The 18,355-nt window shown below is 46.7% G+C and overlaps 1 protein-coding gene across 2 annotated transcripts in view; it reads left to right on the top strand.

Moving 5' to 3' along the window:
• RNLS (renalase, FAD dependent amine oxidase) overlaps window positions 1-18,355 on the top strand; it is a 75,945-nt gene that overhangs the window by 49,542 nt on the left and 8,048 nt on the right. The window contains exon 5 of one of the 2 annotated variants that reach the window (XM_056352816.1): window positions 7,902-8,075. The exons of the other annotated variant lie outside the window; for it this stretch is intronic. Within the exon in view, the coding sequence (XP_056208791.1) occupies window positions 7,902-8,075 (174 nt within the window). The remainder of the gene's footprint in view (window positions 1-7,901; window positions 8,076-18,355) is intronic. 2 annotated transcript variants of the gene reach the window in all.

Below are 18,355 nucleotides of genomic sequence, written 5' to 3' on the forward strand. Positions count from 1 at the left end.
TTTTAGAAGTACTGAAATTGGGAATAGCAAAGTTTCCAAAACAAGTATTATTTAAAATGCATCTCACATTGTAGCATCTGCTTTTCTCTGCAGTTCTCCCTGTACCCAGCAGCTGCGACCTACAGTGACAGGTACATGGGACTTTGTGTGAAGTTACGGGTAACCTATCTGCTTCAGTTACCAGACTGACCTGAATCCTTTACCAACCCATCATGTCTCTTCCTCATCTCTGCTTGCTCAAAATTGCAGTTGCAAGTCCAGTCTTGCTGGAGCCTCTGACAGCTGCCACAAGCTGATGGTCAATGATTGAGGTGCTACCTAGCTCCTGCAGTGCCTTTCTGCAGGTAAAGGTGCATATTGCAATCCCCTCCCTTACTTGCTGGCAGATGACTAAACATATAGGATTAAACCTTGATAGTCCTAGTTGGTTCTTGGCCATTGGAGCAGCTGGGTTTATTTTTGCTTCTCTGGCCTCTGTGATGGTAGGCTGGGCTCAGTCCTGCACTCCTGAATGGCGTGGTGCCCGTGCGCCCCGCCTGCCAGCTGAAGCCTTGGCTCTCCTCTCTCTTGCTGGCCCTAATGGGATCTCTGGGTCCTCTCCTTCCCACAATATGAGTGAGGCAGCGAGGTGACATTAAAGTACTGGAACAGCAGATAAAAGGCCCTTAACTATATTTATTGAGTGTTACAGATAAGTAATCCACTCTGCCGTCAGTGTCTAGAGAAACAGCAAATAAAGTATACATGCCCCTTGCTTTGATGTGATGAAATCTCCAGAGGACATTTACTTCAGTGGCATTTGCAGTGCAGCTGTAGTTGAATTTGTCAGTGGAAAATATAAGATTTTCATGTCTTTATGCATTGCTTTAAAAATATCACTATGGCTGAGTCTTGTATGCTGGACAATTCCATGGTTTGAAAGCTGGGTTTTTTTTCCAAAATGTTATTAAAATCATCTTAACCATTTTTGTTGGAAGGGGAAAAATTAGTAGTTATTTTGTGGTTTCATACACAAAATTAAAACAACAGTCTGGTTTTCATTTAAACCAATAAAAGTATGGAAATTCAAAATGAAGGCTGTCTTCTTGTCCTTAGATCAACTTGTTGGCCTTGCTAAAATACGTAATGGATGGAGCAGGGGAAGAACCTTAGTCTTACAACTCGTAGCATTGTTTTTGCATACAGTTCAGCTTTTTTGTTGCTGGATTTCAAACTTGACATCACATTATTGCCTGTCTTCTCAAGCTATACAAAATTTCTCAGTTTTGCAGATTTGCAGTTTAAAATCCAGTGAACCACAGACATTATTTCTAAAAAACCTAAGCAATAATTAAGCAAATTGGTTAGCAAACTTAGATCATTAACTGAATTAAAACACTTTTAAATTTTGAGATATAAACCTGACTGTTGGAGACAATGGGTATTAGTCATTTCTGGTTTGTGATATAGTCAGAAAGAGACCAGAGGCACCGGCACAAGCTGCAGCACAGGAAAATCCGGCTGGCCTCAAGGGAACAGCCCATCCCCATGTCAGTGGGTCGTCCCTGGGATGGGGCCCTGAGTGATGGGGGATCCCCATCCCTGGGGATGCCCCAACTCACCCGGCCGCAGCCCCCAGCGACCTGCTGCAGCTGCCTCGAGCCTGAGCCTGACCATAAGTCCAATGCACTTGTGTGTGGGGTGGTTAGCGTTGCAGCGCTGCCCCTCTGTTTCCACTCTGCAGGTTCCCTTCCAGCTCTGGTTTATCCAAGGACAGGGTAGGACTGAGTGTGGAGAAACTCCTCAGTGTTTCTGGGGTTCACTTCTTGTTGCTGAGCTGCCTGTCACTGTTTCTGAAACACCTGCAGGCGCTGGGCAGTATAACCTGGTGTGCTTAGCCTGTGTGTTATTCCATCTCCCCAAGGCTTTGAAAAGCAACTTCTTCCCGAAGCTGTTCCTTCCCTCGCTGCTGAGAAAGAGCCGCCCTAGCTGTTTACAGCCCTTTGATCTGTTAAGTCACAGTTCTGTCACTTCTGGCTGGTGCCTACAGCCTCAAAGCTGCCTGCCTGCTGTCTTCCCTCTCCTGGGAGGGAGGTTGCTCAGCTGGGCTCGTTGCCTTCATCCGCTTTTGCCAGCATCCCCCGGTCAAGCTCCATGTGTATATGTATGCTGAAAGCTGATAAAATTGTAACTTATCTTTGATTACTGCACCGCTATTCAGCACCCATCCCCAATGACCCCTAACACCTTCTGAAACTTTATAGCTTGTGAAGACAGGCCATAAAGTGACGTTAAGTCTTAAACGAGGTACTTCAGAGCCAACTGGCTGGCTCGGCTTTGGCAACACTTAACGTTGTGAAGGTTGTACCTGCTGAAGCGCTCTGTGTAATAAACCATTTGCGGAGGAAACTTAAACTTGCCCGTCCCTTCCCCTGCAGCAGCCCATGTGTGCTGCGGAGCAGAGGCAGGGTACGGGCTTAGGCAGCTCAGCAGCTGCAGCCCCCAAGCTGGGCAGTTCATCCCTGTCTCAGATGCGTTCCTGCAGTGCAGAGGTTTCTGTGTGCTGAGCTTTGCTGAGGGAATTTGCTTTGCAGGCTGGAGGAGGTCTTGTTTATTTTTTTTTTCCCCAAGGGGAAGTGAGTTGCCAAAGTAACCTGGACAAAGAGTAGTGTTTTAGATGGGATATTGCAACTTTGTATTTATTTGCTTGTTTATAGGGCTTTTGTATTCTTTTGAAGCACAGCAAGAATGCGTAATAAGTTGTGATTATCATAACTGTAAGAAGGGGCCTGGTGGTGATGGACATCTCAAAACCCAACTGTGCAGAGCCCTTACCTCAAAGAAGACAGGGAGGTTTCTGGACAAGGTCTGTCCCCTCCACCATGCAGCATGTGTTTAGCAGCAGTTCCCTGTCTGGGCTCTTGTGGTCTGCCAGGAGGAACTGGAACAAACACTGCTGAAGTCGCTAGCATCACGGTTCCGACTTGGCAGTAACGAGCCCCCGAGACAGTTCCCGGATGCTGGCACCATGTGCCTGCACTGTTGAATTCATGGCTTGGGTGGGAAGTTATCACAGGATGGGGAACATTTCCAGTGGGGTGGGATGTGCGAGGTCCTCTCATGCTGGCGTCCTTTTCTCCAGGGCAGTCCTCCAGCTCACCCTGTGTCCCTGCTTAATCCCCTCCCTTCCCCTCCTGGTCGCAGGCTTTGCCAAGCGGTGGTGCCACACCGCAAAATCTCCTGGTGCTGGGGGCTGCAGAAGCTGGAGAGAAGCTGTGGAAGAGGGGAAGGATGGAGGAGGATGGAGATGACAGCCTGCAGGAGACTCATGGAGCCAGGGGAGTCCTGCTAATGCCCAGGTCAACACAAAACCTTTGAATGGCATGAAAAGCCGGGATGAAAGCCAGTGCCTCACTGCAGCCCAAGGCAGCTGCCCTGCCAGGCTGCTCTGAAGGTTTGGCGTGGAGCCCTGTGCACCCAGGAGCCCAGGGCCCCAGGGGAGCAGCCTGGCCCAGAGGAAGGCAGAGCGAGCCTGGGCAGGGTCCTCTGCACACTGTGGCTTTCAGAGCTGGCTGGCCAGGCAGCGCACACAGATGGGATGTCTGCACCACCTCTGGAGTCTTGGGGTGAGACAGGAGACACCAGTTCCTCAGCTGGGACATGCTCAGGGTGAAACAAGAACAAATGACCTTGAAGAGCAGCTCTTGCAACTACCTCTTCCTGGTTTTCTGTGGAGCACATTGTACAGGGTTGTTCTTCCACGGAGAGCTGCAGAAGCCCGCTCAAGGCAGTAGGATACCAACAGCATTCTCCATGCTGAACTTTTACTGAGTCTTGGTCACAGACCAGCAGTATAACAAATGGTAACCCTACCGTGCCGTAACTTACGTGGAGGCAGCCTTGTCAAGAGGAGGTGACAGCAGAGGTTGAGGGGTCTTTGACACAACACTTAGAGGAGTTCCTGTGTTCCATGGAGAGGAGTTGATCCTGCTTGGAAAGATCTAGGTGCAGGGACAAGATGAGAGCCAGATGGGCCCCCTCAACACCTTCTCAGAGCGGGCATTGGACTGGAGAGGGAAAGGGAACTTCTTCAGACCCCGTCGTGCTCAGCCAGTCCTACCCTCCTGGGCAGGCCTGTCCTCTGCCTTCCTCTGTCAAGGCAGCTCCACTGCCACCACCCCTAGTGGCAGATGCCTGGTTTCTCCTCCTTATGTCTCCCCAGCTTTCATGAGCTGGTGAGGGTTTCTTTCTGCCCCTCACGTTTCTCAGCATATTTGTGTTAAAATTTGTGAGCGTTTTCCTTGGGGGCATTTCAAGGTTTATTTCTGATGGGATTTGAGATGGAATCTGGCTTGTGATCCTCTTGTGTGCTGGTAATTAGGTAAGGCTGGTGTGGGTGTGGTGGAGTGGGGGAGACCAGCCAGGAACCTCAGTTAGGAGAGCAGTCTGTACGTGAGGTCACTGTTTCAAGGGAGGAGGCAGAAAGCAGCCTCTGAAATCAATCTTCTCCATGACATGTAGAGGAATAGAGTGGAGAGACATCATGGAAAAAATACACAACTAGAGAAACAATGGGATGGGGCAGATACCTATGAGTAACCTGGTGGGTTTTCAGGTGAGAGATTGTGACGGCAGACCATGATGCATCCTCCTGTCGAAGGCACCTGTCTGTGAAGAGTGGACTCCATATCCATGGTAAACCTTGTCTGGTGGTTCACCAAAGCTTCTGAGGCATAGTAGGCTTTATGGCTTACTTGTTGAGCTTCTCGGAGGACACTAAATGGGGACTTGAATCAAGTCCCTGCACATTTTGGGAGGCCACATGGAAATGTTGCCAGGATAGACCAGTCATGACAAGGAGTTTGGACTTAGCACCTGTAGACTTGCACAGCTGAAATGGTCACCTATTGGTTGGTAAAAGCTGGAGTGACATCAGAACCTCCTCTCTACCGGGACTGGCTCAGGAATGACACTCTCCCCTCCTCATTGTCCTCTGCAAGTAAATAGACTCCATATGCAGGCAGCCTTGATGCTGTTTGCGAAGGGCATATGCCAGCAGTGGTGGTGGGAATGGACCTTGAGGCAGACCGGTGGTATGTAGGCTTCACAGGCTGTGGTGGTTTGACCCTGGCTGAATGCCAGGTGCCCACCAAAGCCACTCTGTCACTCCCCTTCTTAGCTGGACAGGGGAGAGAAAATATAATGAAAAGCTCATGGGTCGAGAAAGGGACAGGGACATCACTCAGCAACTGCTGTCATGGGAAAATGGATTTGACTTGGGGAAAATTAGTTTAATTTATTACCATTCAAATCAGAAAAAACACCTTCCCCCCACACCTCCCTTCTTCCCAGACTTAATACCTGATTTCTCTACCTCCTTCCCCCAAGCAGCACAGAGGAATGGGGAGTGGGGGTTACAGTCAGCTCATCATATGTTGTTTCTGCTGCTCCTTCCTCCTCACACTCTTCCCCTGCTCCAGCGTGGGGTCCCTCCCACAGGAGACAGTTCTCCATGAACTTCTCCAGCTTGAGTCTTTCCCACAGGCTACAGTTCACACACTGCTCCTGCGTGGGTCCCTTCCACGGGGTGCAGTCCTTCAGGAACAGGCTGCTCCAGCCCGAGTCCCTCGCAGGGTCACAAGTCCTGCCAGAAAACTGGCTCCAGTGCGGGCTTCCCACGGGTCACAGCTGTGTTCAGGCATCCTCCTGCTCTGGCATGGGGTCCTCCCTGGGCTGCCAGTGCATATCTGTGGGTATCTCCCCCTCCTTCTTCACTGACCTAGCAGAGTTGTTGCTCTCACGTAGTCTCACTCCTCTCTCTCAGTGGTGCAGATATTCCACCCCCCGCCACCCCAATATGCTATCCCAGAGGTGCTGCCACCATCGCTGATTAGCTCGGCCTCAGCCATCGGCGGGTTCGTCTTGGAGACGGCTGGCATTGGCTGTATTGGACATAGGGGAAGCTTCTGGCATCTTCTTGCAGAAGCCACCCCTTTAGCCTCACCGCTACCAAAACCTTGCCATGCAAACCAGCTACACAGGTTTAATGGCAGCTGTTGCAAGGACTTCTCAGCATGATTCAATGTGCTCTAAAATAGGCATCCTGCTGGAAAACGCTTTGACAGTGCTGCTGGACCCCTGCCCTGGCCGGCACTGCATAAGTCGGGAGTGCCAGTGTCACAGCACCATGCGTGGAGGTTTGATGTATAACCCTGATTCCTAGGGTCTCACCTTGGCACAGCAGGAAATACTGGTTCCCGGGCACAGAGTGTGTGCTGGTGGAGCGAGTGTGTAATGAAGCCATTCTCATTGCAAGGTCTGAGAAGGAGCGGCATTTGTCGTGACAGCAAGGTCAGTCATGAAGACAGTGTTCTTCTATGAAGTACTGTGGCATGAGTAGGGTATGCAGCTCCAGCTGGAGGCACCGAGGTTGAGTGTCTCCAGCCTAATACTGCTCCCAGTAGGTCCAACACCACAGCTGCAGCAAGTTGTTCAGGGCCATCTCCCTGGTGAGCTGGGGCAGTCCCCGGGAATGGAGACCCCCTTCAGTGGACCACATTAGTGACCCTGCTCAGGACCTTACCCTGTTTCTTGTTGTCTTCCTTGTACTGGGGGCCACAAAAAAACGCACAGTGTGGCCAGATGTGGCCTTGCTCGAGGGTAATAATATCTGCTAGATGCTCTCATGCTGGGCTGGTTGGCCTTCACTGCCGTGACTCCTAGCCAGCTTGCTGTGCATGAGTCTTGAGATGCCTCTCACATGCAGAGCCTTGCATGGAGAGCTGCCCCCTCCAGCCCATCCCAGCCTACCCCATGCGTGGTGCTGGTCTGTCTGGGGCAGGACTCAGCTGAAGTCTTTCTGAAGGTACCACTCAGTACCTGACTTGCTGCCTGTGGGAAGTGCCATGGTGGATGTAGCCATCAGCTGCTCCTTTCTTCGTACAAGATGTTCCTTAGGTTGGCTGAATTTTGCATACAATGAAGCACCTCGATTGTTTTCCATTTGCCTCTCAATATCAAATCTCCAAGCAAGCACAATGGAGCTTGCAGTTTCACATGCAAGTGGGAGACTGTTGTGATGTTGTCTTTGCACATCCTGCTCCTGCTCACAGAAGCACTGCCTGTCCATTTGGTAATAGGAAGAGACATGTACCTAACTCCACAATTTGTCAAACTGCTGCATTTCTCTTTAGCATGAAATAAAATAGTATTTGAATGCACAGTGGGGCTAATATTACTTTGTGCAGCTTTTTATGAAGATTATAAAATTGAGGCAAAAAAAATCTTGCTGTAATTGGAAGATAGAAGAATTAATCATGGGAAGGACTGGATTCATATTTGCTCTGAAATTTTTTAAACTGCTTTCAGATACCTGCAGCTGAAGGAGCTGAACTTCGTTATGGACCCTTTGTATGCTGAAGTGCAGTTTTCTTTATCCATTTGAATTGCAACACATAAGCTGCAGGGCTGTTTTCCCCAGAGATTCAAGAGTCCCTATGTTCATTTTGTTGGTATGTGAAGTCATTGGGTTTTTGAAGAGTCATATAATCATTTACTTGGTGTTCTAGAGGCCACCCAAACCTCTTATTCCCATTTATTCACCCTTTGAGAAAAGATTTGGAAAAAAGTCACCACTCATTGATGTTTCAAGTCAGAGGCAACTAGCGGAGAACTGGGAAATAAACGGCCAACAGATGGGGGAGGGTTGCGTGTGAAGGACGTACTCTACATAATGCGCCATTAAAACTTCATGAAGAGGTGTCCCAGAAAAAATATTACAAAGCACTAAGCTTAATATTAAATTCTTAGTTTTAGCAGTCTGGTCATTTTCAGGAAAGAATAATCAGCTTAACCACAGCACTCACATATTTAATGTTCTGAGAGAAGAGGGATTGTCTGATTTTTATATTTTTTTTCCACAGTAATTAATGAAAGTCAAAAGCAGCAACTGGAATCTGTGAGCTACTCCTCCCGCTATGCTCTGGGACTTTTTTATGAAGCCGGTACATGGATTGATGTCCCCTGGGCTGCACAGTACATCACCGATAATCCCTGCATACGCTTCATCTCCATCGATAATAAGAAACGCAATATAGGTCAGTGCTCCCATTATTTCCCTTAAACACAGTGACAATAGAGGGTGTAGATCATGAAACATGCTGTTTAATTGAGTGTTGCTATTCTGAACAGAGCAAGTATTTAACTCCAAGCCACAGCGGATAGCATTTAATGTCACATTTGGCCTGTAATAAAATACACAATGAAAGCGGGAAGGTCCTCAGAAAATCACCACCCAGCACATGGTTTATGTTACTGCATTTATGAAACCAGTGTCAGGGGATTTGAGACATCAAAATGTTGCTATTCCAAGAAAGAGCTGGAGTTCCTTTGTTTAAACATTGATTCATACACATGCCAATTTATCTCCCATCATCCGTTACTTTACAACTCCTGTTCTTTCCACTAAGCATGCTTGGAAGTAGTAATGAGTTATATAATTGAGGCTGTTCAGTCTAATTCAGAGTTAGCCAGTGTGCTTTTACAATTATGGAAAATCCTTGAAATGGCTGCACATAGTACGGCTGCTCGCTAAAGCTTGGAGAACATCCCACAAGGCAGACACTTCTCATATGTTTTTGGAAGATGGCAGTCGAGTAAGTGTATGTTTTATTTATTAAATGTATTTCATGTACCAAGACTCTGTTGGCATAGAATAGCTTAAGAAAAACTGCTAGCATTTGAGTTTAATCAAGTTCGTTAGGAGCTGAAAAGACTTCCTGATTCTGTTACTTGCTCACTTTGGGACAATGACGAGGTTTAACCACATCGGTAGAGTGGGGGTAAAAACCTACCCACCTTTGTGGTGACCTACAAAGCACTGTGACTCACTGTCACAGAATAAGGAAGGATTTTCATAATCAACTGCTGTCTAATGCAGTCTAATTATTATTACCAAATTCACTGCACTAAAATATGTTCAAATTTAGGCCTGGGAGACTTCTGTTTGCAGTCTTCCTTGTTCAGTCAGAATTCATTGCTTCGTGCCTGCAGTCTGCAGGCATAAGTGATATTAGTACCTGCTGGGCAGGGCACTGAAAACTGTGCCCATCACCCTTGCATCTGCATGCTGTCACCATGCTAGAAAACAGCCATAAGGTTGGGCATGCCTTCCCTCTCTTACACTGTAAACATGCAATAAACTATCATGAGGGAGTGCCACCATGTAACAGTGGCACTGGTGACCAGGACCTCTGAAGATCTCTGCTCCAGCTCCCGCTCACAGCAGGCTCTGCTAACACAAGGTCAGGGCAGCCATGCTTTGTCTAGCTGAGGTTTTAAAAAAATTGAGGATGGAATCCCCCACATTGCTGGTGACCTGTCCCAGGGCTGCATCTCTGCTAGGGAAAAGAGTTTCTTCATCTGCAGTCTGAACTTCCCAAAGCTTAACCTCTGGATGTTGCCTCCTGTTCCATTGTCTGCCTCTACCAGTTAGATACATGGCCATTCAGGCTGGAAGGGACCACTGGAGGTCATCTGGTCATACCCCCACGCAAGGTTTGAAGTTAGATCCAGCTGTGAAGTTGGATCATGTTGCTCAAGGCCCTGATATGCTGTGGTTTGCCACCTTTGCACTGCTGGTTTACATTCAATGGTGGGTCCACCATAACCAGCAGGATCTTTTCAGAACAGTCTGTTGCTAAGCCAGACTGATGCATGGGGTTGTCCTGTGTCAGGCACGGGACCTCGCACTCCTCCTTGTTGTGATGGTAGTACAGTTTAAGTCAGCTCATCCCAATATGCCCTTCTTTGCACCGAAGCCACCTGTGTAGCAATGTCTCTTAAGTGCCTCCAGCAACAGCAGTTTGTGCTGGGAGCAAAGGAGTTGGAAAAATGAATCAACTCACTGTTGTGGAAGCCTGATTTTGTTATTTAGCCTGTTCATCTGAAAAGAGGGAAAATAAAACAAAAGAATGGCTGAACTGGCCAAAAGAAAGATGTATCCACCCTGATATGCTTCTTCCAGCAGGGACCAATAGTGAATATGTAAAAAAAGAGTGTAAGGAAAGCCAAATACAGAGTGATTTTTTTTTTCTGTCTCTGGCATTGTCTCCTGTTACTGACAATATGCAGTTGTAGATGATCTTGCATCTAAGATTATATCACCATTGTTGTGTTTAAGAATAAGTACTTGATAGTTAATAGCACCTACTTGTATTGTCCCTCCCTGCTGCCTGATTCTGTCTGTCCTGAAGAGGACACAGCCCAGGGGAGAAGTTCACCCATCCTTTCCTTACCTGTTTACATGTGTGGTCTCAAAGTGCCAGCATTGAGAATAACAAATATGGAATTATAATGGAATTATCAAATAGCTAAGTACAGTGTCTTTGCTGTCTCCAAAGGCAATTTAACCAAATAGAAAACATTATTTGTGGCATATTGTTAACAAATACATAGAAACAACCAGAACATCAGTGTTGACACATACCTTTCTCACTGAAATTTCCCTCATATTATGGGAGAGATCTGTTGATATGAGCAAATTTTTCTAAGAAGAGCAAATTGTATACCTTCACAGGACTGAAACAAGCTGGGGGTCAGCAACTGAAGATGATTTCTCTCCGGTAGGACCCTCCTTGTGACACATAAACAGTCAACCAGCTGCCTTGACTGTGCTGTCTTTCCTGGTGAACTTGCATTTTGCAGATTTGCAGTTCGTTCCAGGAAAAGTATTACTAGGGAGAGAGCAGTACGTGTTAGCTAGAGCAGTATTTCTCGCTGTGAGCACCCGAGCTGAGCACAGGAGGGCTGGAAAGCACGCCTGTATTGTGTTTGGTGATGCTGACATACAGGAGTATAAAAATCAAAAGTGGTAACCAAGTGATTCGCTTTTCTTCAAACACATGCACAGCTCTGCTGATAATAGACGCACATACACATATATACTATAAGACAACATGGACAAGAGGGGCTGAACGTGAAACTTACTTACACATATGGAGTACTGCAGCCAAAACACTTGAATATAAAGTGCCTTTATGTTTGTTTAGCACATACACAAGTATTTTGCATTTGGGATTGGTTTTTTTCCATGCGTCTGACTGTCCTCCAGAACATTTCAATGGGAGGTACCGCAGTACCTCACTGTCCCTTGTTTGCTGTTTTTTTGGGGTGCCATTGCTGATGTTTTAACACTGTGCTCCACTTATTTATCAGTCTTCCCGTTCTTCCATTCTTCAACCCTGATTGACCATGATTCATCTGAAGAAGACAATGGTGATAATTAAAAAGGTAGCGTTCAGAGAGAGAAAGCAGAAATGCTCAGGCTAAGATTTATGTTGTGTCTCCTGGGTGAATGGTCCCACTTCTACCATTCCCCTTCTATGCTGTATGCACTGTCTCTGTATATTCAGTTTGTTATTTCTCAAGCGCCTGCATGCATCCTTCCCTCCACTGTATTAATCTTAAGAGAGAAAATTACTTTGCTGCCCATCAGAAGTGGCTGCAGGGCTTACCAGGAGTACATCTTCAACAGACAGAGGAGCATGACTGCAGTTCTCTAAGCATAAGTAAAAGTGATTAGTGGATCAGACACGAACATAAATTTGATTTTTCTGGTGTTTCTACACCTACTTCGATGTATCCACAATTGATGGAGGTTTATTCAACCCTTGTTACCACCTCAAATAGTAATGTTTTAGTAAACAGCATTGAACTATAGAGATCCAAAGAAAATAACTCTAGCTTTCTACTAAAAGACTCTTCGTTAAACACCTCATTATACAAAAAATAGCTACATCTAAATAATGTCTACCTAAAAGCAAGTAGTCTAGCCCTCAAAGACCGAAAGGCAAGGTCTGGCTTTCACTATAAAAGTCCAAACTGTCCTTTTTGTTTGCTTGAGATGTGGTAATCCCTGCTTTGATGCATTTAGTAAAGCAGAGATGTAAATCTCTTATGGAAGTTTCACATTTTACCGGTGAAAAATACCTCAAGCAGCCTTGTTATAATTATACAATAGGATGGGTTTGTTAGCAGAGCCAGTGAGTTGCAGTCTGTAATTCTCCAGAAATCTCAGCCTTTGCTTGCTCTCGGAGCCACACACTTCCCTAAGGAGCACTCACACTTTGCTGCATTGTGATAAGCTGCAGTGCTCTGAATTGCTGCTTGTGGCATGGCACTTGTAAACTCATGAAGCCTTTTCTTGCTAGAAGACGTGGCAGCATCACCTCTCTTTTTGGTTTCTCATTAATTCCTTTGCGTAGACTGCTCAAATGTTGCTGGTTCTTCAAGTTTTGTAGTGTAATGATACTCTAAATTGTAAGTTTGCATTCAACATAACTCTGGTCAGCATGTCCCCCGGACTTCTGTAGTGAAGAACAAGGCAGGTGACCGTGCTATCTTTCTGGCAGTCCAGGTGGGTGAGGCAGAACAACATGACTTCTCAACAAAGAAAGAGATCTGTCTTTGTTTACACTGCTAGAGAGAAATACAGTCTTTTGCAAAGGAGTAAACCTTGCTGCGATGGGGAGGAGGTAGCGAACCTGTCCCATGCATGGCTGAGCCCGCTGGGGAAGGCACCAGCACCCGGGGAGCCCCTGGCAGCTCCTTGCTGTGGCACAACATGCTACCATTAGTTGGCTTCGTTGTGACACAGCGCAGTTCCTTACTGATAGCTACGGATGACATCTGTTTTCTTCCCGATTTATGCAGAAGAATCAATAATAAAGCTGTTTCTTTGATACTTCTGTTATCAATGTAATCTGGAGTGTGCTGAGCCTCTGAGAAGGAGGGCTTTTTGCATCAGCTGAGGATCTCGGCTACTGTTCATAAAATTGTGTCTCCGTCCGCAGAGGTAATGCGCTCAAATGTTACGTAAGGAAGAGCCTACAAGAAGTGTATGTTAAATTCCCTGTGCGATATGTATGAATATTAAATATTTGTGTGATTGGCTGCTTTAAACACCCCATCAATATTTATAACTGGTCGGGGGGACAGTGGGAATTCTTCAGTATAAATTATTTCAAGCCTCATTTCTGTAATACCGCAGTCTTTGCATCTCTTTGCATTTTGGAGGACTAAAGATAGATGACACATAAAAATGGAAGCAGTTCCCTTCTTTCGCTTCAGGATTGCAAGCTTATATAATGTAAAGGGAAGATTCGTCTTACAGGTTTTCAAGATCAGTGTAATTCTTGAATATCCTTTTTAATTTTAAAATACAGATTCCTTTATCTTCTCAGTACCAAAATAAGAATTTTTAGGAAGATGGAAGAGTTAAGAAGAGTTATTTAGGTTTTCATCTCATTACATGGCCAATTGCTTTGTAATCCTCTGCCTGCCCTGCCTGCCTTTTAGAAAACTAATCAGAAACTGTCTGTAAGGCTAATGAAATGCTGAATTTCTGAATATAAAAAAGCCAGCACCGTTCTTTACATGGACTTTTCCAAAACATGCCTTGTGAGATAGAGCAGATTTTATTCCAGGGGGAATATGGGACCATACGAACCACAGGAACTTCTGAGGATAACTTGGGAAGCTCGCTAACCTCTTTGTTAAATAGAAGCATGACGTTTTGAAAGCAAACCTCCATATCTCTTGCTCGTTTGCTAGGTGTGGTAAATTTAATAACTGCTCTTTTTTTCATTTTACGTATAGTTTTATGAAGCCTGCATGTTGACTTCTCTTTTGTCAGCCTGCTGAACCCTCTCAGAGAGCAGGGATACAGTTCCAGCCATCCGGGAGGTGTCCAGCATCTGCTGCCCTCTGTGCTAACCCAGCAGCATTTCCTTTACAGCCTAGCTTCGATGGTTTGTTTAGCATGGCAGTGATGAATCCATTTCCCTTCCCTCATGCTACCCAGGACCAGAATGGGTTTTGGATAGCAAAACACATCTCCCCAGTAAGATGAAAAAAATCCTGAGGGGAGGGGAGCAACCATGTCTTGTTTTTTATCGGTGTCTGTTCTAACTCCAGGTTTTGGGCAGGAACACGAGAAAAATACTTGACAGTGCTCCTCTAGGAAGGAAGAAAATGTTGCTGTGGAAGATGTGCACCTGTCAGATCCGTATACAGGTCTCTTCTGGAGACTAGTTTATAACCCTGGGATCATTCCCCTAAGAAGGAAAGACATGGTGCCCGTGCCTGTGCTGGAGGGACTCCCAGCCATTCAGCTGAGCACTCAAAAAGCAGGAGTATGATCTGCCTTTGAAGCTGGCCCCTGTTTTGAGCAGGAGGTTGGACTAGAGACCTCCAGAGGTCCCTCCTTCCCTAAGTCCTGTGACTCTGAGGTAGACAATGTTCTGGTGAATATTTACTGAACACACTAATAAGTTAACTGGGAGGTGAGTCCAACCAAGCCCCTGTGGTGAACACAGGCAGTTCTTCAAGGTTTGTCTATATTTGGTGTCCAGCAAGTTTTAATGTCAGCACAGCTAACCAGTAAAAATTTACTGTACTTTTTGTGTACCTTTTGGGGATGTATCTATGGAAGTGATCTGCAGGTTTTGCCTACTTATTTTTATGCCTTTATCAAAGCAGATCTCATTCTCCCAAGGGTCAGTGGATTTACAGGCTTTGCAGAGCCTGTGAGACACAAGGCACTTCCAGGGCATGCAGACTGCAGCCCGTGCTGCCTCATGCCTCCCCACAAATGTGCTCCAGCCCTAGACCAGTGCAACTACTTCTAAGTTCAGAGCTGATCAGCCTTTCTGAGCATACTGTCCTTGGCACCTCAGTGGACACTGTGTCCCTTGCAGTATGGGGTTTCTTGCTTCAACGCCTTTCAGCTGAGCAACAGCAAGATGTGCTCCATAGTGGCCCTCAGATATGATTTTCTCTCCTAGTATATTATTGTTGAGACAAAGCCTGTTGACTTCTGCTTTCTTGGGGGCAGTAGGAGAAATCTTTGCCAAGTCTCCATGGCTAGCTGCACAGGCAGTGTCAGAAGGGCAGATGGGTCCTTCTTAGGGTATCTTCTGCCATTAGTATAGTCCCAAGAGCACTGTGGTCTGTTCCCTTCCTGGTGCTTTGAAATACATGTAACCTGCCACTTCCTCCCCTTCCACAGTTACTTTTCAACTTGCCACATTCCCAGAGCATGATAGATATCATCCTGACCATTTGCCAAATGAATCCTATGACTTGCAGGCTCTGATAGTGTTCTCCCTGCTAAGAAAAGTTCAGGCCTCTTTGGATTCCAGGGATCACAGCTAGTTTCTAAAATGTCCTCTGAATTTAGGGACTTTGAACTCTGACCTTGGCATAGATTCACCAGAGAAAAGTAGCTTTTGCATTTTGCAAGGGAGAAGATTTTGGTGGACAGTTAATCCACTTTGGGCTTTCTCTGAGAAGTTTTGTTTTATTGTGTTTATGCTTTAGTGATCTCTCTGTCCCCTTACTTCCCTGAGACTGGTGGTAAGGAGGACGTGGCCACCACAGGAGCTGACTTGACACCCCTAATATCATCTGAGAACTTCCTAGGGCAGAAGGAGGTCACTGTGGGAGGACTTGGCATTGCAGGCTGTTCATATTGTCACTGTCCTGCAGAACAGAGTGCACAGAGGAATTCACCCACAAGTATTTTTACCTCACTGTGATAGTGACAGCTATGCTCCTAGGCCAAGCAGCTTTGCTGAGCAGCTTCACTCAGGACACTATGCTCTTCCATCTTACAATTCTGCACTAAACGTGTTATTCAAAGCTAGGAGCCGTCTTTCAGACACCAGATGCTATGCTCTTGAGCCACAAGCCACGGGGCTGGGGAAGTATCCCTGGGCTCTGTTCTCTGTGCTGTTCTCCAGGGCATCTTTTATTAGCCCCATCATTTTTTCTGGAAGATAATACTCCTAACAGGCTTAATCCTGCATAAATTCTCACTGTCAGCATTCTGTCCTTCTCTTTCTTTACATAGCCTGTGTGATTCCTCCAGCTGGGAATTAATGACAAGCTTTGAGACAGTCCTGAAATGTTAAGAAGCTGATGACTGCCTTCTCCTGCTCACAATCCAGACACCTTTCCCCTCATTCCCAGGTTGCAGGTCAAGACCCAGAGAGTTCAACATGAGGAGACTTCGCTAGTGCTTAATTCATGGTTATAACTGGCTGAAGTGCAGTGGATGGTGAGCTCTAATTGCTTTCAGGCTTTCTGTCCTTGACACCCCTTCCAGATAGCTGATGTGTTCTCTACCTGAGACAGCTTGTACTTCACACTACTCAGTGCTGGAGGTCTTCCTCAGCTGTTTTTGTGGGCTTGTACAAACCTACCAGGTTCCAGCTGGAGGCATAGAGGTGGGGCTCTCTGACCTGGCCCTGGTCCCACCAGACATCACAGCTACAGCAGGTCAAGTCAGGGCAGTCCCGAAGGATGGAGACCACCCACCACTCAGGGCCCCATCCTAGGGATGGCCTGCTCACATGGGAAGGGGCTGTATCCTCATGTCAGTTGGGATTTTCTCTAGTTTTAGGTGTGCCCATTAGCCCTTGTCCTGTTGCTTTAAACTTACAAGAAAGGTCTGGCTTTGTCATCTCTGTCACATTTTATTTAGGATGTGGAAGATACAGTTAGATCCCTTCCTGTGGGACCCACATCAGGGCCTGGCTGTGCCCCTCTTCACATCCCCACAAGCCAGACACTCCTCAGCCTGCAGGGTCTGCTCCTCCCCAGCCACTGCTGCCGAGCCAGGCAGGGATGTAGCGGCTCCTGCACACCTTCCCTGTCACAGATGGGACACTGGACTGCATGGGGTGGTGCGCCAAAGATTGCACAGTTCTTTTCTGTTTACATGGAAGCAAAATAAATCTCAAAAGGAATGTGTTTATCCTCACATTTGTCACTTTGTATCTACAAGCTGCCTGTGTTGGTCCTACACAATGCAGCAGAGCAAAAGAAATTATCAGTAAAACAAGGAAAACTTAACGCGGAAGGAAAGGAAACCTGTAATTATAGTATTGCTTCTTCCCTGTGCCACTGGGAAGAGGCCAGCCTGAACCTCAGGCACAAACTGCATCTGCCAAACTGCTGTTGCTGCACAAGATGATGCTGGTGCTTCCCTCCCTGGCCGCAGCCTGAGCAGGGTCTCTGCACAGAATGCCACTGTCCTCCAGGTGCGAATCAACAGATGCAGACCGGAGGGTTCAGGGACGGATGGGGAGGTGGGGGTGGGGACAGGCACCCAGCCCCTGCAGCCAGTGTCACCCCTGAGACAGTGCAGCATGGGCTGGACAGAGGAAGGAGAGCCAGGCGCAAGCTCGCTGCTTGTAGGTTTTCAGTGGGGTCCCTCAGCAACTGTGGACGCCCAGGATGTTGCCAGCCCTGGCAGAGTGGCTCCTTGCTCACTAAGTAGATATAAGCTACCGCCAACTCTGCTGTCTCACTAGCTCTGATCTACCAACGTCTCATGCCTTCCATCGCATCAACGGATCAGATTAATTGCCATGCAGCTGGGATGAGAGGGGGGGAGAACTGGGAGCAGATGAAAGCTTTTATGTTGCTTCCATTCAGCCCTCACATGATTAACCCTCGCATTGCTGAGCATTCCCGGGCTTGCCACATCTCCTATGCTACTTCGTCATCTGCTAGCATGGCTGTGGATGGCTTGCATCCTTGCCAGAAATAAAGGAAATCAAAAACTCATGAGAAGCACTACCAGAAGTCATCATTTTAAGCTAGCTGTTGTGGCCTGATCTAAAAGCGTTGGGAGGGAAATCACAGGTTTACTCGTGTGACAGCTGAACAGTTGTTCATACCTGGTGCATTGAAGCTGAGATACCCCCATTGTTTTCAGGGAAAAATCTATTTTAAACTCCTCTCATAGCCAGTATTTTTGCAGAAGAAAGAAAAGGGCTTGAGGCTAAACTTGATCCTCACAGGCTGCATATTTCAGTACTGGAAGGCTGTGACTCAGTGGCCTCTGGAAGCCCTCCAAGCTATCAGTAGCTCAAAGGAGGAATTAAAAACTCAACGAACTGCCTGTTCTCCTGAAACTTGTTTTGTACATGCTATGGAAGAGATGAGGGTTTTGAAAGAAGGCGGCCCTGTCCAAGAATCATTGGCTATAACAAGTCACAGCAAGCAATGAATATTTATTTTATTAAATGCTTAGACATCTTTTAATGAGCCTTTTTGCCAAGTTTATGTGGAAGAATTTGCCAAATACCATGTGCACTATAATAAATCCCAAGGTACCTAATAGACTTCCCCAGTTGGTCTTCTCTCTCTGACAGTCTCTATGTAGAGATGTCAGAATACTTGTTTTCTCCCCCAAAATGGGAAGGAGAGACTGAGTAGCTGACATTTTTTCCAGACAGTTGGAAAAGCTGATGTGAACAGAGATGTGTCTTGTGCTAGTCTGTGAAACCAGGCTTGGGGGTGGCGGGAG

The sequence above is a fragment of the Falco biarmicus genome, chromosome 9 (genome assembly GCF_023638135.1).
Source record: "Falco biarmicus isolate bFalBia1 chromosome 9, bFalBia1.pri, whole genome shotgun sequence".
Lineage (NCBI taxonomy): Eukaryota > Metazoa > Chordata > Aves > Falconiformes > Falconidae > Falco > Falco biarmicus.